General features: G+C 42.2%; 1 protein-coding gene across 4 annotated transcripts in view; it reads left to right on the top strand.

Moving 5' to 3' along the window:
* The first annotated feature begins 3,113 nt into the window (after nt 1-3,113).
* ATP13A3 (ATPase 13A3) overlaps nt 3,114-21,869 on the top strand; it is a 61,956-nt gene continuing 43,200 nt past the window's right edge. For 3 of the 4 annotated variants that reach the window (XM_074911653.1, XM_074911656.1, XM_074911655.1), the window contains exons 1-2: nt 3,114-3,250; nt 4,657-4,710. In XM_074911653.1, coding sequence (XP_074767754.1) covers nt 4,673-4,710 — 38 coding nt within the window. In that variant the 5' untranslated portion in view covers nt 3,114-3,250; nt 4,657-4,672. Of the gene's footprint in view, nt 3,289-4,656; nt 4,711-21,869 lie in introns of all 4 variants that reach the window. The other variant, XM_074911654.1, reaches the window with a different exon arrangement.

The following is a 21,869-nucleotide window of genomic DNA, read 5'->3' on the forward strand; positions in this document are numbered from 1 at the left end:
TAGGCTCTTTTAACAAGTCAATACTTAGTCCAAAAAAAATCTCCTTGGCTTCTAATAATCATGTTTCGAGGTCTGTATGGGTGTCTGCTACTTCTGCTTATGCGTTTTGCCTCTGTTTTTCCATCAATATCTGGGTGGAGAGGTACCCACTTCCATCTCCCTGCCTTCTTATGACTTTAATGGGGACACTGCTGCTAAGCTTGCAAGGCTGAAAGCAGTTATGAGCAAAAGTGAGCCTGAGGAAATACTTCAGTGTGACCCGAATGGAAATTGGGGGAGTTCTTCACCAATGTATTATCAGATGACTCAAACACAATTTCAGTGTCACCAAAAGAGGCTTTACTGGTTTTAAAATGAAATAAAACATCCTGCTTAAAAGGGGAGGTATAGGCAACAATAATGGCAAATATAGGTGGAAACTTGGCAAGCTGATAGCAATCAACAGTTTGCAAACAGGGGTAATGAATTAGGGAAATTCAGTGAAAATATATATGGTCAATACTATTGATCACCACCCAGTGGCATTTCCTTGAGGTACAAAGAAAATCCTAGCAGTGTTTTAGGTTGGATGTTAGACAAAGACAATGACAATCCAGTGAAAAGCTGAAATGATTCATTGATTTTTTCCGTTCTTCATTTGGAAAATGGACAGAACAATGTCTCCAGTTAAGTAGGTATTTTTGTCTTCCACGTGTAACCAGAGTGAATGAAAACCACTGGTTAATACCTGTCTTTAAAACTTGCATGCAAAAGTATTTTAAAAACTGTGATAAGATCACCGAACCCTTAGTACTGATTTCGTAGCAAACACTGTGCCACTGAATTTCCAGAAAATCAGGGGAAGTAACTGTTGAGTCATTATATAAAACCCAGTAACTGGTATGTCCCAGGTAAGCAGAAATCCAAAGCTTGGCTAGGCTGACACCAGCCTTTGGCAAAGGTGGTAAGAAGGACGACGAAGCATGCAGTCAACTCAGAATGAAACTGCGACAGTACTAGAGTTAACACAGGTAAATAGCGATAGAACAAGAGGGAATGGCTTTAAACTGCAACAGGAGAGGTTCAGACTGGACATTATGAAAGAATTTTTCATAGAAAGAGTGGTCAGACAGTGGAATAGGCTGCCCAGGGAGGTGGTGGAGTCACCATCCCTGGATTTGTTTAAGGGTCGTTTGGATGAGATGCTGCGGGATATGGTGTAGGGGAGAACTTTGTAGAGTCGGGCTGATGGTTGGACTCGATGATCCCAAGGGTCTTTTCCAACCTGAATGATTCTGTGATTAACAGAAAATACATGTTTTTAATTTTTTCTTTTTTTTTGAGCAGAGGAAGGTGACCGTCCTGACTTGAGTCAGAGCACTTGGTATTATGGCTGATCTGTGGGCGACTGCCAAAAGGGGCAGTTTTGTTTCTCCTTTTCTTTTCCTCTTGTTCCCTTAAATAGTGGTCACATGCCTGCCTAGTGAATCAGTTCAACTCACTGGGCCAACAGAAAATTATGCCTTTTCTTTTCTTTTCTTTGTATTACTGGCAGAGTTTCCTGCTGGATCCCCATGCTGGGCTGACTCACATTGGAGCTGTGGGGTCACTGGAGCTTGTGTGGGAAGCCGAGAGCGCTGCTGGGCAATGGGATGCTCTGCCAGATGGATATAGCCCCTGTTGGGCCCCTGCATGCAATGAGATGTAACAGTCAACAGCTCCCATAATTTGCAGTAGAGGAAAAAACTATTGGGAAAAAAATAGTACTATGTGAAAATAAATACAGACACTATTGTGGTTTACAAATCCCCTAAATGATTTACAGCACTCTTCAAAATCTTTAATGGATGCATCTGAAAACTCATCCCATCATCCACCTGAGGGTATGTTTAGTGAAGTCACACAGGTGTCCCTTGATTATCTTTATATGTTACCTGGAAGTAGTAAAAATAATTTCTGATATAGTGCCTGGAGAGATGCATAAGTCGGTGTAGTGTCTGGAGAGATGCGTAAGTCGGTGTATCAGTAATAGAGTGGGCTGTCAGGCACGCCGCCCTCGCTGGCTCTCCTGGCTGGGTGTTTCTGAGCAATGCAAATTTTATAAAATTAAACTATGGCTTCTAGGCGCTGAGAGCAGAGCACACACAAGTCCCAGCTGAACACACCATGGAGAGCAGTGCCACAGGAAGGAGCTGCTGCTGAGGAAAGTACTAAGTACCTGAGCAGTAGGCGTGTTCCTTGGACACCATTACATTTCCAGATAAGCGTATTGTTTAGTGAATGGCAAAGGCAGCTGACAGAAGCGGAGACAAGTTATTAAAAGCAGGTATATATTGGACAGCGGGGTGTGGAAAGACCCTCCGGCACTCCTGTTGGCCTGAGGGCAAGAGGAGCTGAACGACAAACCCATTGGCCTTTCTAAACATGGGGACAGGGGTGTGCCCCACACCTGACCGGGGTCTGCCAGGGGGACCCTCGGCAGGCGGAGCCTCTGCCACGGCGCAGAGGGGTCGCTCACCTCTGGCAAGGGGTTTCTGTGAGCCGTTCCCACCCTCTCACCGCTGTGTAACACAGGTAGGGGTCACACACAGTTCCACAGCGGCCTGCTCCTCTGGGCGCCGCGGTACCCGCCGCGGTGGAGCGCTGCGCCAGACGGGGCAGCTCCCCCGAGAGGGCTCGAAAGGCCTGGGCCCGGCGCGCCCCTGCGGTGCCGCTCCCATCCCACCGCAGAGGGGGACTGGGGGATAACCCTGGGGGTAACTTGAGGAGTCGGCCCCGACTCTATGGGAGGTCTCCCCCCCAGCCTTCGGGGGCAACGTCCAGCCCCCCGGTGCCTGCGGGACACCCCGCAGCCAGCACGCGCGGCACGGGGCGCCCCGGGCGGCCGCCGCTCCCGCCCTGGGGGAGGCCCCGCAGCCCCAGGCCCGGGGCCACCCCCGGCCGCGCGCCCCGCGACCCTCCCCTCCCCGCCCAAGCCCCGCCCCTCCCCGCAGAGGCCACGCCCCCCCCCGACCCCCGCCCCCCCGCCGCCGTGCGGCACCCCGATCTTCCGGTGCGTGATGCGCGGGGCGTGGGCGTGTCGTGTCGACGTCACTTCCGCGCCCCTCCCTGCCCCCGCCCAGCGCGGCCGGCGCGTGCAGCCGGTTGGCGGCGGATCCGGTCGCCCTCACGAGGCAGCCGCGGGCGCGCCGCCGGGCGGGCGGGGTGGGGCGGGGGAGAGCCGGTCCCGCGCCCGCCCCGCCGGCATGGGGCTCAGCTGAGGGCGCCGCCGGTGAGTGGGGCCGCGGGGCGGCGGGCCCGGCCCGGCAGGTGAGGGAGGGTCCGCGGGCCGGGCCTCTAGCGTCGCCCCCCCCTCCCCCTCCGCAGCACCCCCCGCGCCGCCTGGGGGGGCTCGGCGCGGCCGTCCGCAGCGCCCTTCAGCTGCGCCGGCCTCTCCTCTGCCCGCAGGAGCCCCACCACCCCCCGCGGGGCGGCCCGGCCCGGCTCGGGCGCGGGGGGTCGTGGCGGGGCCGCCGCCGTGAATAGCGGCCCCCCGGCGCTGCTGGGAGCGGGTCCCGCGACTGGGGCAGCCCCCGCCGCCGCCCGGGGAAGGGTCGGTCGTGTGGCCGGGAGCGTGTGCGCAGCGTGCGCGGCTGCCCGGGGTCTCCCGGCCACGGTCTCCGGACACGTGCGGCGCCTTCCCAGCGGCCCGGTGGTTCCCCCTTCCCGCCCGCTGCCCGGCCTGGCGCCAGCAGCGCCGGTCTGGCAGCCCGCCGGCTGTCCTGGGCCCCGGGCTGGCACCTCCTGCACCTCGGGCAGAAGTCCGGTTGCGCTTCCGCCCGCTCAGCCCGGTTTCCAGCTCTGCCTGCGGGCTGGGGCTCCCAGGCAGCGGCGCATAAAGCGTTTGGCTGCTCGGGCACACGTCAGCGTGTTTGGTAGCGGCGGGGTCGGTGAGAGATGTTAGTGCTGGTGTGCCAGAGAGAAACTTTCCCAGCAGAGTACGAGAGGACTCAATGCGTCTCATCCATTTTTCAGCAGATGAGTCAGTCCCTTATGCTGCTGTTGACAAAGGTTATAGAGTACTTTTCTGTCGGCTGAGCTGTGGAGATGGTGGTCTCCCACTTCAGGCACCTCTGACAACCACTGCTTCATCCCAGAGAGGGGGCCTGTTTATGTTTGTTCAGAGAGAAACGACTACTAGTTGTATTTTTAAACACTGAGGATTGAAATGGAATTGATGAGGTAGATTTAAAAACTGCATTGATACTTACGGTAAAGAAGAACTTGAGTACCTGCAGTATTGGCACTAAAAGCTTACTGCTACCACTAGTGCTCTGTTTTGCCCCCACCCCCCCCCGGATCCCTGTATCCCTGCAGGTGCTGTGGTTGGAGGACACTTGGAGCCCTGGACGAAGCTGTTGTCTCCCTCAGCTGAGATAACGTAGCCTCCAGCAGTGGGAGATGGTTAACTCCAAACTGTTCCAACGTGAGCGCTGATAGTTGTCTGGCCAGGCTGACTGACTGCTTCCTCTTCAGCTGAGCTTGCTTAGAGTTTTGTTCCAGTTTTACAATTCATTAACGTGTGTTCTTTGCTGTATGCACTCACTAAAACTACAGTATTTTCTTAGCTAGGGTAATTAAGATTAAGTTTCATTTAGCCTAGTCATTCCTCTGACTGTAAATTTTTTTTTATTGTAGGTGACTCACCCGTTGTATGTATGAGATTTGTCCACACACTGGCTCTTCAGACAGGTTAGCTGTATTTTTCTGCCATCAGTTCCATCATATCTGAAAGAGTTGCTACTTTTACCTTTCATTAAAGTAAAACTGTACAAGCCTTGTCTCCTGTAGAATAATGATTTTTTTTGACCTGTGGAGGAACAGCATTCTTTTTTTGCATTACTTAAATATACCCTATGGTGTAAGTCAGGCCCTCTTAAACAGTGTCTGTGTAGCAGTGTCACAGGTGACAGCAATAGATCTTGACTGCATGTACACGGAGGAAGTGTTTCTATTGGTATATGGTGTGACAGTAAGGGCTACGTACTGCTAGTTTTGTAAGCTGCTTTTTCTTGTTGGCTAATGACAAAAAGTTTAAATAAGATGTACTATGTAAACTTTGAACTGTATAATTGAATTGGAAATTTATTGGTACTGACTTAACTCTTCTGACTTCTAAGAAGCATATCATCAAGATGGCTTGGTGAAATAAAAATGTTGTGTATTATTGGTGTAGTCACCTGTGAGGGAGAACACTGGCTTCTGGCAGCATGGAGCGTTCCAATGTGAGCACCTAGATCAGCCAGGAAAAACTGTTGTGCTCCAAAGTACACAGCTTTTACAGTGCTTCAGAAAATGGTAAGAGGGATCTTCTTGTTAACTTTAGCTTTGGCCAGAGCTGACTGTCCACAAGGAGGAGAAAGCAGTGAAAGGGATCTGAGCAATTCTGCAGATACTGTCTCCAGCAGCGCTGCTGGACAGCAGCTGCCACCTTCCTGAATATCTCCCGGGAGCAGTGCTGCTGTTCTAGGTGCTCTGCTTGGTGTTTTCCAGTAGTGCTCTCTAGACTTTGAGCTCATTATGCTCTCACCCCTTAATTTTGTTAGTTGTCTTCCAGACTATTTCTTTTTCATTCATTGCTTTCTCTTCTAGGGAGGGCTTGATGACTTAGGCAGTCACTAATTCATCCGTAACCCGAAGAGAGAGGGATGAAGTGTCCTAGCTGCCTGGTTGGGCAGCTTGCAGTGCCTGGCAAGGGACTGTGGGGGCTGCCTAGCGGGGAGGGAGATGACATCATGACGGCTGAGTATATTTGAGAAACTTCGTGATTCAGTCCTCTTCTAGGGTGCCATGTGACAGGCATGGTGCATAAAACAAGCTGTTTTGTTGTGGTCCTAATAAATTATTTTAATAAATTAAAAAATCTGTACTGACATGGAGCCCTCAGGTTAATTTTTCTTGTTTGCCTTGAGGAGGTAGTATCCTCACTGTCTTCTGTGTGGAGTATAAAACAGTCAACAAGACACAAATTTTCAGTGGTATAGAGATAAATTCCAATTATTCTGTGGGAGTAAAATAACTTTTTATCGTTAAAGCCAGGTCTAAGTGGGTTGCCCGACCTGGGAAATCTGTACTAGAACTGGGAACTGATATGGAAAGGCCAGGTTTTTGTCAAGCATTTTAACCATTGCACCCTTCTCCTTTTTCTGGAAAACTTCAGATACTGTTTGCTTTATTTCTGTAGAGTGTCAGCAGTGGATTACTTTGACTTAGCTTGTCCAAGGTCTGTTGTAGGAATTGCTGCCTCTGATGTAAAAAATATCTGAGTGGTACGCTTCAGCATCTTTAACAGCAGACCAGGGAGAACTGCTCTAACACTTTTCCTTATTAAATGCCTGTCTGGTATGAACCTGATAGTAGCTGGCATGGAGGGAAGAGGTTTCATTCCTTTAATACCTTGTGAAACAAAGTCCTTTAGTTAATTCTTCTAAAACTCTGAGTTTTGGAGGTTAGAAAAAAGGGCTTCCTTAATTTCGTGTTCTCAGTGCCCAGACAGCATCAGCATAATGTAAAAATGTATGCTTCTGCAGGGTGTTTAGACTCACCTTTTGAATGGCTTAAAGACTTGCATTGGAGAACTGAGTGTATATTTAAGTGTGTGCTTTTTTGGGCTGGGATTACTGGGCTCCACAGCGTGGCATCTAGTACAGCCAAACCTGCTTTGGGTCTGTAGGCACGGTATTATGCAAATTAGTATGTTTTGTGTTCTTCTCAGAGGTGAAAAAGCCACAACACTCTGACTAGTGCTTGGATCTGGTCATGTTTAGCATAGGAGAGTTCATACAAAGTAAATCCAGGTCAAAAATCCTAATTTCCCAATTAGCCATTTAAAACATATTTTAAATAACAGTAATGCTAAAGTGTTTCCCTTTCACTATTACACAATGAGCTAAAAATAGTTTTCATTCATAAAAAAAGCTGCTTCCTTTGTTAAATAACCTGCGTAGCAGAGAACAAAAGTTCAGTTTGTAGTAAACTGTAGTTGTATTATAGCGTCAAGTCTGACACCTTTATTCCTGATTGAAATAAGACTATAAACTTTAATCTTTGGTAGCTGACAGGCAGACTTAAATAAAAAAGGATGAGTGATTCACAGTTACTGTTCAGGAGTTCTGGATGTGATCTGTGCAAAAATCTGAAGTGCTGTATCTTGCTGCTCCTTTTGTAAAATACATAACTTCAGCACCATCTGGATGGAGTGCTGGCCATGGGTTGAGATTGGGAAGGGGTCTCTGTGACCATAGAGTCTAGCTGCTTGCTCTGAAGTCATGCAGTGTCAGTCATCTTGGTAATCCTATCAAAAGACCATCCTTCAAAATCAAAGTACCTAACTCTTCTTTTTTGACTTTGATCAAAGTTATGTGATGGTGACGTTTTCAGTTTACAGGGTACAACTGAACTCCTTTAGATTTTATTCTAGCTAGAGGATGTCAGAATGAAAGGTGATAAATGGCAATTGCTATGAAATCAGAGCTCGTGATCCTTATAAAGGGTAGGAGGCAGAACAGCAAAATCGGAAGGCTTTTGAGAAGCAGAGAAAGTAGTAAGACCAACTTACAAGCTTTTACTGACTTTGGATGCAAGAAAAAAATGTATGTAGATCATGAAAGTAAGTCACATTACGAAGAATATGTATGAAAGAATAGTAGAGGCAGATACTGGAAAGGCCAAAGTGCACATGGAATTGCAACTGGCAAGAGGCATAAAAGCTAGCAAGGTTCCCGTAGAAGTAGGTTAATAGCAGGAGGAAGATTGAGAAATGTGTCTCTTGATTCAATGGAGAACATATGTATCTACAGAAGGTGCAGAACATTTAAAGTGCTTAGTGCCTGTTTTCCTGTTTTGCTTGTCTTCTCTAACTGTCATGCAGGTGCTTGATCTTATTAATACTTGTGATGAGGTAGTATTTTACACTACCGTGTACTTCCACTAGATGTTCTTATGTTAGCTGGCCCTGATAAGCTTCACTGTATAATTCTCGAAGCAGCTCAAAAAATTTAAAAATATTAGCTAGAAATACTCAGCAGTACTATAAGACTGGCAAAGGATGAGTCTTCAGAGAGTTATAATGGAAGAGAGCTGAGAAAGAGGAATTGAAGTATGACAGTTCACTTTATCTCAGTTTTTTCCATCAGTTGAGTTTAATAAGCAAACATTCTATTTTCAAGTGCTTGGAAGATAGCTATGAGAAGAATAGCAGCATGAACTGATTTGTGGGAAAACTAATTATGTCCAGAGTCTAATACCTTTTTACGGCAGAGCAGAAGGTTTTGTGGCTATGGCAGAAGCAGTGGAGGTCTTGTCTCATGATAGATTGATTTATTTAAAAAGGTTTTCCATATTTTGGTGGCTTCGTAAGTAGATGGAGACATGATCTGGGGAAAGTAGTCTAGGAAATGTGCAAAATGGGGTAGATGATCCTATTTGGAAAATGGTAATTAATGATTCAGTGTTGAAATGAGAGGTTATGTTAAAGGGTTCTGTCCTGGGTACAGTTGCCTTTAATGAAAGCATCAGTCAGTTGTCTGATTAAATGTGCTTATTAAATTCTCAGGGACTGTGTTGGAGGACATGATGAGAGTTCAAAATGACCTGAAAAATAGGATGACATTCAATAGGGACAAATGCAGAGCTGCACTTAGGCAGGAATTATCAGCTGTGCAAATGTAGGGTGAGGAATAACTGGTTAGGTACTAGAAAAAGGACCTGGGGGTGTACTGGATCACAAGTTGAACATGAGTCAGTGTCATGCTGTTTGCAGAAGAGGCAGATATCTCTTGCTGGGATGGTTAAACAGGAGTATTGTCTGTGAGATGTAAAGTTTAAATCCGTTGGCTTTATTTGCTGTTGGTATACTCTCAATGTGCAGACAGCATCTGTTTTGGGTGCCAAAATTCAAGAAGAATTTGGACCACTTGGAAAGAGTTCAGAGGAGAGAAATACAAATGATCAGAGTTCGAGGAAACAACTTCATAAAGATGGAAGAAAATCTGAGTGATTTTGGCAAGAGATGAGGAGAATAAGGGGAGTGTAAGAGATTTCAAGTATTTAAAAGATTTGTAAGAAGGAAATGCTATTTTCAGTGACCACAATGGGCAGGTTGAAATGGGATTGTTTCATCAAGGAGAACACTGATTAAGCTTTTAACTTTATCGCATTAAAAATTGTACTTTAAGAAGTCTTTTACTGTTGGCCATGAAGAACACGTTCATGTGTTGGTATAGTTGGTTTAGTTTGGGGAATAGACTAAGCTCTCTATTGATGTCCTTCCCTTTCATCTCATTTTATAGGATTCTAGTTTTAATTTGTGTCAAGTTTGGGCCAGGGAGGTGGAAATATGTGGAATTCTTCTTGTCCATCACTCGGTCATATCATGTGAGTTTAGACCTTACACAGGTTCAAATGGCTAGACTATCAGTTTGCAAACATACAGTGTTTGGGATGTTACTGTCTTCTGTGGGATGCTGCCTCATGCAAATGGAGCAAGTTTTCTTGTGCTGTCAGGATATTCTAAACCTTCATGGCGGAGACCCTACAGGATGACAATATGTGTGTGTGTGTAACTTTAGTGTAGCAGAGCACTGAGGAATTTTCGATCATTTTAGCAGTTTCAGATTACTGCTTTAGACTTGGATGGTAATCTTAATGCTTTTGATCCATACTTAGAAAGGTCCACTTTTGGCTTTGAAGATCTTTTTGACAGACACATACTTTGGTATATTCACCAGTACAGGGACCTAGGTGAGGACAGATTTCAAAGTGGAAAGTTGAACTGCGAGTATAGCCGTGCTATTTTATATATCATTATTTTCATGCACTTTTGTAATTCCTTTTGATTCTTTTTGTCTGCAGTGGACTGCATGACAAAACAAAAGATCCAACTATTCCTTCTATTTCAGTGATTGGTTTGTAAGATAACTGGAATGTGTGGAAACATTTAAATTAATCCTCTGCATTTTGCTGTCATACCGTGTCTCAATTAATGGAGAAAAGTACAGTTACCCTTGTGAACTCTGGCCTTTAGATCTGCCACAGCGTTTAACGTCAACAATGGGGAGAACTTATCTTCCAGAGGATACGTTTAATGCAGTGGTAGATAGCAGGAGCTGAAAGTTCAGTGATGTAGATAAGGGTTGACCTCCAATGTGGAGATTGTATGGTGTGTTGGTGGTTACGTTGCATTACCTGCCTGACTTTACCCTCACCCTGTAGTAGTAGTTATTGAATCATATAACTTTTGGGTACAGATGAATTTCCTGAAAAGTCTTATTACTGTTGAATTGCTAGACAATTTTTTTTTTCTGAACAGAGGGATAGTTTTCTTACCTCTGTTTCTCAAACATGGGGACTGTTTTTATCTTACAGGAGTGAAAGAATCTTAATATATCTGCCATTGTCACTGAGTTGTGAAGGCTTGATCCAAAGCCCAGGGAATTCAAAGGGTTGTTCCATTGGCTTTGAGCAGTCTTTGGCTGAGGGTGCTGCTGTCTAAAACTGGTGCTTCTGTCACTATAGCAGTACTCCAGATCTGACAAGCCAGCAAAAAGTTCTTTTCAACTGGTAATTCAAGCAGTAACATAAAAAGCCTGTCAAATGTGCAGTCTAGCAGAGTGCATTCTTTGGATTAACCCTATCTTCAGTTGGTCCATTTGGCAAGGACCACAAAAAAGTTAAGTAGCGTTTCAAGAGAGGGTTTTAACATTGTTCTCCTGCATCATAGCCATGCTTTATTTCTAGAGACAATCTACTGAACGTTAATACTAGCAATATTGAAGACCTGTGGTGTGAAAGGGAGTAATGGTTTTGACTTCGGTTTGGACAGCCAGGCTTCAAACACCGCTTCTGTTTATTTGTTGGTCTGTACAATTGTACTGCTATGACAGTTATCTAGTGCTTGGATGAGATCAATCCATGGTGGAGGGCATGTGTCTGGAGCAGAGGCAGGTCTGATGTGTCTGAGAGAACAGAAGCACTTGAAAGGCAGCTGTTGTGCAGTCTCTGTTGGTTGAAAGTATACTTAGGCTCCTGACTTCTTAAGTTTCATCAGTTCATCTACAGATTTTATTTTTTGTTTGCAATATAAATTGCACTTTCTTGTGACCATGTCTTCTGCAGCAGAAATAGCTTTATTGTAGTAATAAACAGACAGAAATACAGGAACACATAATGTTTCCCCACACAAATTGTATGCCTTTTGTAGGGGGAGACCACAATCAGAAATAACTTATGGTCTTGTCAGCTTGTTAGTCCTTACTCTATAGCATGCAAATGTAGGTATCCTCATAGTGCTCTTCCTTATGCCACCCTTTCCTTTATCCAGCATTATCCCTTTCCCAGAGAGACAGCTTTTGTCAGTAGCAAGACCACTGGTATAACTGCATTCTGAGCATCTGTTATGAAGGGGCTTTATGCCTCAAACTGGTAGTGGTATGCTAATAGCATTTGTAATGCCAGTTCTTAGCCTGTGGTCATTGCAGTAGTGATTATCTGATGCATTAAATTGCTGCTATCTCTTTGCTGGGAGATTGCTGGTCCACATAACTTCATTGGTAGAATGGATCATAGGAGTGTTTTGCTCAGGTTTCAGTGCAAAGTATTTTGAATTTGTGCAGTGTGCATCTTGCATGTGGAACAAACATAGAGTGCCTCAGTTTCTTCTGCTTGCTGTTATCTTTGATGGCATAAATGTCTGGGAAGCAATGATATATTAAATGCCATAATCGTCTGTCCAGCTGAAGTCAGGTGATGCTTTTGTTACATGTAACATTGATGGATGTGGTAGGAGAATTTACACAGACCATAGTCAGACAGTACTTGTGTGAGTTGATTAGCTACTGTCAACAGAAGCTGTATCATGTTGAGAATATTTTGGTGTGCACCCTGTGCTTTCTGAAGACTTACTGCTATATTGAAGTAGTTCACCTTTTGTAAAGCTCATTTTTCTTGGAGACTGTAAATTTTGATACTGTGGATGTTGAGCTACACCTGGGGAGTTGAGTTAGACGTCTGAGTTCATGGGGCAGTATTTTGTGGTGAATAGTCTGCTCTGTGTTTCACTGTATCCTCCCATCTTACCTTTGCTAGATTCCAGAAGCATGTGTCTTAAATCGATGCTTTTATCCATCAGGAAACATCCTCATTCCTTTAATGCTAATTTTGATCTTAGCTAAGTTAATATTTCTTAATTTTGCAAGTGTGATAGAGTATCTATTAAATTCAGCTATTAAAATGGGCTTGATGCCTATAGCATCAGCTTGGAGGATAGTAGAAAAAACAGCCTTTGTGGCTGATTCCCTTCTTAATGTTCTGTAGAGATAAGGTAATGTTCAGAGCTTCAGTCTTTTTTGAAACTTTTTTGATTGTTTTGCTTCCATTCAGATAAAGTAGTTGCTTGTGAATTTCCTTTCCTGAGTGCTGTGGCCAAGGAGAAATCAAAGTGCGTATTCATACATTGAGTTGCGATAGTGTTTAAGTTGGGTCCTTCCTAAGTTCTTTCGTTCTACCTTGTAAATGAAGGCATTTTTAAAACTTAAGGTGGTTGGTATGTTGGTATGTTTGGAGGTAAAGTGGGAGTTAACATCTGTGGGAAAGTTGCACACGTGGATTTCTAACTATTAATCAGGCTGGTTTGGCAGCTTCCTTGGATAAAGCCTACTGCATCTGGACTCAAGCTACTCTGCTGTAGCTTCTGTAATGACCGTATGAATTTGAGGACTCTGCAGAGCCTCTACAAGGGGTGCAGTTTATGCTTAAGTCTTATGAGCCAGTTGAAGCTTCAGAGTGAGGTGTCAACTTTGAGAGAGCTGCCCTGTGGTAAACTGTGGATGTCCAGCCCCTCTTCCTTTGTGTAGAAAGCCAGAATAAAAAAACCCATTCATTACTTTGTGTCTGAAGTGTTCTCAGATATATTCTGTGCTCTGCCCTTGATCCCTTTACCATGGGGTTTGAAGTTGCAAGATGGCGGTGGGGATTTGGATGCTGTGGCACCATTTGGAATAGAAACATTAGCTTCACCTTGTAAACCAGAAATCCAGAAAGACTTGTGCTCATCAGAAATGGCATGTCAGGATAGTTCCGATGGGAACTTCTTGTGTTCTAGAGATATTTCAGGGATCTGGGACTTTGATGATGAGGAATTTATTACTTATGTAATTGCGAGTTTAATTCCTTGATGACTTGCAAAAAGTCATTAAAATGTTTATTTTAAATCTCTCATCTTGTGAGCCACCATTGTTTGAATGTTCTTTTATGAAAATGTGCTGGTATGATAAGTGGAATCACAGACTCACAGGATGGTTAAGGCTGGAAGTGCCCTCTGCACGTCGTCTTGTCCAGCCCCCCTGCTCAATCAGGGCTGCCTAGAACCAGTTGCCCAGAACCATGTCCACATGAGATATGTGTATTTGTAATATACGTAAGGGTATTTAATGCTTCTGTTCCTTTTTTTTTTTTTAACACCAACATTTAATATAAGCAGCAGGTGCTTCTAGAAGTGTGTGACTTCTCTTCCGCTTACCTGTGAAGTCTGAATATGTATGAGAGAACTGACACTTCTGCTCTTGAAAAATTATTTTTAACTGGTGTTAATTAGCTATTTGTGTAGTGTACTATTTTCTAATTCACTTGTGGCATTAATGTGTTATTTGTTATGTGCAAATTCTTAAGGGGGATGAGACATTGTATTAAAGATACATAGCAGAACTGTGAAAGATGGTGACAAAGATGATAAGAAGTATGGGATGACCTCAGTAAGGGAAGCTGTTAGTCCTTTCTGCATGGAGAGGACTGAAGGGTGTGGGATAAAACAGTTTATAAAAGAATCATAGGTGGTAGGGAGGGAGTAAATAAGGCATGACTTCATTCCCCTTCAAATACAAACAAGTAGGAGGCTTCACATGAAACTAGTAGATGGAGGGTCAAAATAAGGAAAAAAATCCTTCTCCATGAACTCTGCAGTTCTTTGCAGAATGTTGGCAAGCTTAAAATGTGCCCCAAAATATTTTAAAAAAATTAAGAAAAAACCACAGTATTAAATAAGATGATATGGTATTTGGCTCACAAAACTCTTGAACTGCAAATCACTGGGACTGGAGAGAGTCTACTGGGAAGTATCATTATATGACTCTCCCTGTGATGGCTCCTTGACGTCATCTCTGCATTTTGGGATGCTTGGCTAAGTGCACATTTGGTCCAGCCTTTCAGGGACTGTTATTTTATTGCTCTATTAGCCTGCAGCCAGGCTTTCTGTTCCTTGGTTTACTTTCGGTCCAACAGTATAGAATAAAAGCTACTTAAGCATTCAGTGTATGTGGAGGATTGTGGCAGTCCTTAACGGTGCTTCAGAAAGCTGACCTCTGTATATATAATGCGTAAGAAAAAACAAGGCTGATGGGGGAAATCTGAGTACAGTATCTGGACCAGAGGTACCTGAGAAGAGGCTACTTGTGAGTATTTGGTTAGACAGTTGGTGATATTTCAGTTAGTGAAGTCAGCATTTGAGGAAAGAGTGCTCCTTGATACATTTAATGTACGTACTTACAACTAACTTTCCTTCTTACAGCAGAGGAGATTGATACATCAGTTACATCTCTTAGTACTGTTACAAAAAAGTTTATAGGCTAGGAAAGAAGAAAACTAAAAAAAAAAAGTCACTCTGCTGATGTAAATATTGCTTTAGTCATGATATGAAGTTCTTTTAGGTAAGTGTGCGAGATAAAAGTTGACTATAACCAAAAACTGTTGTTTACTGGGAATTTGAAGACCTTTACTGACTGTCATTGGTGCTGAGAAGATTACAGCATTTGAAGGGAGATCATGTGTCAGATTTTTGCAGCGTCTGTTTCCATTATACAGAAGATGTCTCCTACTGCTGGTGCTGTGGAAATCATTCCCGAGGGGTGCTGCAAAGTATCATTTAGACTGAGCTATTTAAGGCAGTGATGAAACATATTGTAGCAGACTGCTGTGAGTTCATTTAATTTCATGGATTGTGGAAGTCCTTCTCTGAGGGATAACTGTTTACTAAATTGTTGAAGATCATCTGGGTTTGTAGGACTGTTCTGAATGACTGGGACGTAGTAGCTAGGTGGACATCAGCCAAAGTTTACATGACAGGCATGGAGGCATTGAATTAAATGTTACAGTCCTGTACATCTGTTTTCTTCTTGTCTTTGTCAAACTTCTGTTCATGGCCATAGAGAGTGGAACTTTTTCCATTGTTTTTCTCATTGTACCTCATGGTAGTTCTGAGAGTAAATTAATCATTTTCAGGAGCTAAGATGTCAGGCTGTATAAATTCCTGTGCCTAAGAAAGTTGTCCTCTACAACAGTCTAATCTCTGAATGGAACTTGTTTGCAGATTTTTCTGTTATTAAAATTTGATTAAGGCAAATAAATTGTCCTGCCTGACATCTTAAATTGTGTTAAATTATTTGATACAACCTATAATTTTTAGTGTTGTTATATGATATTTAGAGCTTTAGCAATTTGTCATCCGTAGTATTTCTGTTGATTGGTGGGTTGGTTGTACGCAAGAAGAGCTCTTTCTCTGAAGTGTTTCTGATCTAAGTAAAGTGAATGTACCACATACTTAAGGCTTTGTATCAATTTATTATGACTTTAAAAAATGACACTTTCAGTAAACATTAGAAAAAACACATCTAAGTGCTGAAGTTTAACCTATTTGCATGTATAGATATTACAGAATTAATTTTTAGAAGTGAGTATGATTTGACGTTATTTCTGTTGATCTGGAAGATACTCTGTGTGCATTTAGCAGTCACGTGGTTGAACTTAAAGAATCTTTAAGTTTCACATCACGACTTCGTAAAAGTGTAAAGAAGTACTACTGCTTTGTCTCGGAATGCTCTGCTGAAAGCAGTGAAAAGTACTAAGTCATACCTACAATGGGAAAGAAAAAGATGCTAAAGCAGATTGCTGGCTTATGATGAATATGACTGGTTCTCTTAACTGTGCTGTAGTCATAGCTGTATGCCAACTATATGTGCTTTTGAGGAAAAAGTTAATTGTCTAAACTTTAGAGGAAGGTTCTTCTCTTGTGATTAGTCTGGTTGTGCTCGATGATCTTCTTGTAGGTGAACAGAAATTTTATTCAAATGTTCTTGTGTTAACCTCAGAAATATTTTCCAGGAATTTAAGAGGAAGAGGAAAAAAAGTCATTGCCTCCTTTTACTGAGCATCCATACTACAAAAGCAAATATATCCCAGGAAGCAGATACTCTACATTGTACAATAAGGCGGCAGCCACACAGGAAAGGTTGGGCTCTTGGCACAGCCCCTGAGGGGAAATGCTTCCTTGAAAGGACCCATTGTTGCTGGACCTGGGTCTTCAAATTCCCAATTCTCCGCTAAAATAGTTGCAGTTCTCTTGGTGCTGGGATGGGGCATCTTTGCCATCTCCATTATCTGACCATAATAGTCCTGGTTATTTAATCAAATAGAAGGACTGAGTAAAGTTCACGCCCCATGCAAGAAAGGAACGTCTTTTTGGAAACAGTTTCAGTGCTCAGCTATTGAAAATTCATGGTGGGTGTAATGGCGCCATGCCTTACCCAAGGAGTTTGAAACAGCTTAACTTTCTTTTCCAAGAATAAATAAAACATTTCATTGTCCCTGTTGTCAAAGTCTGTGAATTCTAACCCAAATGTCTAGTATACTCTTCCAAGAGAGGAAAGAAACAATAAGCATCTAAAATAAATGTATGCTTTATTGGATTCCCTGACTGTGGAACAGATCTTCGTTCCCTCATGGCAGCCAGGTAGGAGATCCAGAAATCTAAAAAAGAAACAAGGAAAGACTGTATTTCTGTGTGCCTGAGAGTGGGAACAAGCTTTGGGCAATTTTGAATTTCAGTGCTTGATTTATCGATTGAAAACTTTCATTAATGTAAATAGCTGCTGCTTGAAATAAGTGAGATGCTGGGAAGATTAGGTGGTGAAGTGCTCAACTAGTTGTCCTTGATATGAATGACTGCTTTCTAAAATTCTCTTCTAATAGGCCTTCGATTTGTGCATGTGCTGTTACAGCATTAATAGCAAATTTTAAAATGGTCTGAAAATAACAATCCAAGACCAGTTAGTAAGTTTTGAGTATAGTATTGGCTATAGTACTTTGTTGTGATGATGAATTGCGATACTGAGTTTATTGTTAGATGTAGAATTATCTTTCTTTAATGTAGCATGTATTCTACTATAAACATTGCAATTGCTATTGCAGCCTGCAAAAAGTATACTTTACAAAGAATACACTCTACAAATGTAAATACAATTTTGGTTTGGTGATTGTTGGATACAATGGTCTTCCTTAAGCCTAAACACAGAAACAAAAGCTTGCATTATAACAGAAAGCCCAAGATGGGAAGTGATAAAATAGGTATTGAGTGGAGGGCTTTGTTAAAACTTAGCTCGTGTACTTGTAAAATTTCCATGTATTCATTAAACTATTATGTCATTCTTATTGTTAGAGCTTGGTTAGTTGACTAAAGTGTTAAGCTTTGTTTGTAGTACAAATTATAACCTTAACTCCTTTCAAAATATAGCTGGAGGACTTTTGATCTTCCATAGTTCTCTTAGCTTGTATGTCTTACCAAACATTTATTGTATGTTATGTGGATAACTTCATATTGAAGGGTTCAGCCACAAGGTACTGGAGAACTGTAAACTGCATCGGCTTCCATTGATGTAAGGTGCATTTCTCCGATTGAAGGTGCTTCTGAAAGAGAGTGTCTTTTGTGTTTGTAATGTGAACTACAAACTAGTGAAAATATCGGTATGTTAAAATAATACTGAAAGCTTTAAAAAGAAATTTAAATGACACATGTAAGGTTATCATTGTGTATGTTGGAGTAAAATGCGATAACCTTTGGTTTTTATGGTCAGAAAAATGTGATATCCCCAGACTTTTGGCTAAGTTTTGTGTCAGATATAAAGGGATCTGTTTCAGTTTTGAAGTGGTCTGAGCGACATGGCTTTCATACTTTGGGGGGAGGCAAAGACAGGCTCTCACGTGGTGTGAGATGTCTCTAGCGTTGTGCTGCAGCTCAGGTGTATGGATCCCTCCAAGTCCACGGTGTAGCATAACGCCATCTGCCCCAAATCATGGCTGTGGTCCTAGATACTAAGTGGAGCTTGTCACTGTTGATGGGGCAACAGTGGTGCACATGAGAGGTGCAGAAAGGCGGAGTACAGGGCACACCTGTGTTGATGAGTTCCTTGAAGACTGTAAGAATCCATAAAAAGGGACTTTGGAAGCTGTTTTCTTTCAGAAGATACCTGGACAAAGGAGTGAGGGATGGATGGATCCTGATAACATACAAGATGTCAGAATATGGATTTTATTCTTACAGCCTTTAAAATCAACTCCTACCATTTGTAATTGCAAGTCTGTTTAAAAATGGCCTTTTTAAAATTTTCAGTGACTGCAGGTCCTGCCAATCTTTCCAAAAGCAGCCACTGGAGAAATTTTGGGTACGTTATTTTCATAGATGCTGAAATAGGATCCCTTATGTAAAGGAGAAGAACTGGAAGGTAAATATGGGACTTCTGCCCATAGTGTCTTGGACATAAGCTTTGGTTTCAGCTCTTGAAAGCTTGAAATGTTCTGTTCCAGTTTGCTTATTTTTTTAATTGTGCAGTACATTATGTGATACGGTTTGAGAAGAATGTACTCCTAAAAATATATATTTTTTTACATCATCTTAGTCTTATGTCTCTGTCCATTTATTTATTGGTACAATGCATTTTAAATGAAGTCAGTGTTTTTAGATTCAACTTTTCAGGTATTGTACTCATTGGCAGTTGGCATGGGCAGGAGCTGCAAGCTCAAGTAGTAATAGCTGATAAGACTTCCTTTTTTTTTTTATAGCTCCATTTAAAAGTGTGCTTTTTCTAGAGTCTGGTCTGTTAAGCTATACCTAGAACTTCTTTCCTCGGCTGCTGGCAATTCTGACATCAGATTAAATATTGCACACACATTGAAAGTGATGTATTGAGTGCAGCTTTGCATGGTCAGTGCTGCCAAGTGTTGTGTAGACCAGGAGGTCTCATTAGCAGGATGGCAAAGGAGATTTTGAGTCAAGAACAGGGGTTTTTTACTTTTTTTTTTTCTGCTTTGAAATGTTTCTGTGGCCTGGGGGAAAAGAGTTCTCAATCTTTCTGGAATGATTTTAAAGAAGCATTTTCACTGTCTTTTTACTGCTCGTAGTTAGATAAGAGGTACTTTGTTTTACATGAATACGGGTATATTATAACATTCAAATTTTGAAATACACTTAATATTCAGAACAATTTTTGGCATTTGGCCTGAGGTACAAGTGCAGAACTGTCTTCCAGAGCACTGCTGTTTTCTTGGATGTGCCAAGTCCTGCTGTGCAGCACCTGATACACAGCCCTTGTAGGGTGATGTGAAAAGCTGGCTTCTGTGAAGGGGCAAAAGAATACGCTTCTCCTTTGGCTATGGCTTTGTAAAATTTACTGCCATTCTCTTCTGCTAATGGTCAACTGTAGCCCAGGCTGCATTTTCATCTTTCCTAAGAAATCTGATCTATTTTGAAACGGAATGTATTCTCAGAAGATAGTTTTATACCTTTTCCTGGCCTGTTACTGCTCTTCTAGTTTGAGTACTACTTCAGTTTTTAATTTCATAACTGCTAGAATGGCAGAGATTGAGTGTTAGTTGGTGTTCAGTAAATGTAATTACTGCCTATAGGTCCATTGCATGAATACTGAAACCCTTTACCATAATATGTGGAAAAATGGACTTGGTTTGGTAACTGCTCTCCATGTGTGGGAATGGTGTGTTCCTGGAACAAGCATAAATCCTGGTGGTAAACGCTGCCTTTGTAATATGTGTTACCTGTTAGGTTGAAAGGGTTGGAGTATGGCCCTGAAGTGCAGAAACGTTTAATTTCTGGGTGACTAAAATAATGTTTGGCTTTATATTTTCAGAATAAAAGGGTTTTCTCTGTGGTTTGACAGCCAGTCAGGATACAGTTGAATAAGATGTCTGTCTGCTGTGCCAGAGGAACTGTCTACAGTTAAGAACATACTTCAGATACTATATAATTCAGAAATATGAAAAGACTTACAGTGACATCAGGCCATTTAGAAACTTAATTTTCAACTCAAGAGCGGTGAAGTGTCTTGTCTCTTAGTGGAGGGTGAATTTGTTGTAAGTTCTGGAAAAGGATGTTTAGTCTTTCAGTAGCCCTTAAAGATACTGTAATGGATTCTTTTGGACCCAGGAGATCCAGACAGGTCACTCAGACACTAGATCAGATTTCAGGAATATACTTCATATTTGATCTATATCATGATCTTTCGCTGGACAGGTCAGTTAGGTTTTTTTGGTCTTAATTATCTTCCTGTAGAAGTTTATGGTGCTTGGCTTATTTGATGATTTAGTGATTATGTAGGGAGCTGAGGAAGATTGACATAATGTCTGCACATAGGTGATTTTAAAATTTGGCCTCTTTCATGCATGTCTTGCTTTTCCTGTCTGCTTTGCTAGATCTTTTCATTAGCCCTTTGTGTTCTTACTGCAGCAGTGCTGCTGATCCCTGTCCTGTACAGAAAAGTAACTTATTTCTGCAGTGACCAAATTACCCATTTCAGCTTTGTAGCACTTGATCTCAAAGGCAGTATAATTTGCTGTGTGTGGTGGCTTCATTGTGCTCAGTGATAAGCAGTAGAATTCTGAGAGTGAGAAATGTGTGTATTTTTTAACTGCTGCCTTTATCATCTATTAGCTCCTCAACATGAGTGTTGTCTTCACTCGCAACATCTGTAATACAAGGAAGGGTTTGGTCAGAAGCATATATGTTTTTAGCAGGCCAGATAGTATCAGGTCTCATGCATAGACCTGAAACTGTCTGCAGGCTTCTGGTGAGACATTTGTGGTTTGAATAGAAGGAGCTGGAGCAGGCGGCTGATGCCTGGAAGCGCAGCCTCCATGCCAGCCCAGCCACAGTCTTGCAATTGTTCAGGCACACTGGAGGGAAGAGAGAAAAAAAAAAAGGCATTCCAAGCAGTGCCAAATTTTCTTTGATATGTTAATCTTTTGATAACAGTTTGAAAAGCCCTTGGAGACTTTTTTTTAGATTTTAGACAAAATAGTTCATTTGTCAGGACTTCCCTTGTAGATAGGGTCTCAGTTATTAAGAACTGCCTCACTAACTCATGATAACAAAAGCAAGTGCAGAGGACAGCTGCTGGACTGCTTGTTGGTAAGAGAAATATTTTAGTTATCTCAGGATTTTTACAAATATCTGAAAAGAATAAAATAAGGAATGTTTAAGATAAAAGTTTGTAAGCTTATTTACTTGCATATTTTAAGCAGATGAATAATGACAGAGCATAAGTATATGTAAGAACTTGATAGTTTTTTTAATGCATATCCTTACATGGATTTTAGTAAAGACTTGAGCTTTCAAAATTATATTGTCATCTGAGAAACTTGGTATTTAAGTTACCCAGTGACTGCAGGAAATTTCAAAACTTTCTTCTTTTGTAATTAGTCTTTCCAGATCTTGGAATTTTTCTTTTGAAATTATAAAACTTTCCAGTTAAACTGGAAAACTGGAAGAATAAACTGATGGCAACAAGGTATGTATTCTAAAGCAGAATTAGTTTTTAAGGTTTATGAATTCGGGACAAATGTTGAGGAGAACAGAGGGAAGATCTCCGATTTCCACACCACAAATCAAACTCAAAGGGTAGAATTTGCACTGGACTAGTTTGTTAATTATGCCAACTATTAGAAAACTGACTTCAGATAAGCTGGTAGTCCTTCAAAAGTGTGGCTTGCAGAACTCTTCAGGCATACTGATTGAGATT

The sequence above is a fragment of the Athene noctua genome, chromosome 8 (genome assembly GCF_965140245.1).
Source record: "Athene noctua chromosome 8, bAthNoc1.hap1.1, whole genome shotgun sequence".
Classification (NCBI taxonomy): domain Eukaryota; kingdom Metazoa; phylum Chordata; class Aves; order Strigiformes; family Strigidae; genus Athene; species Athene noctua.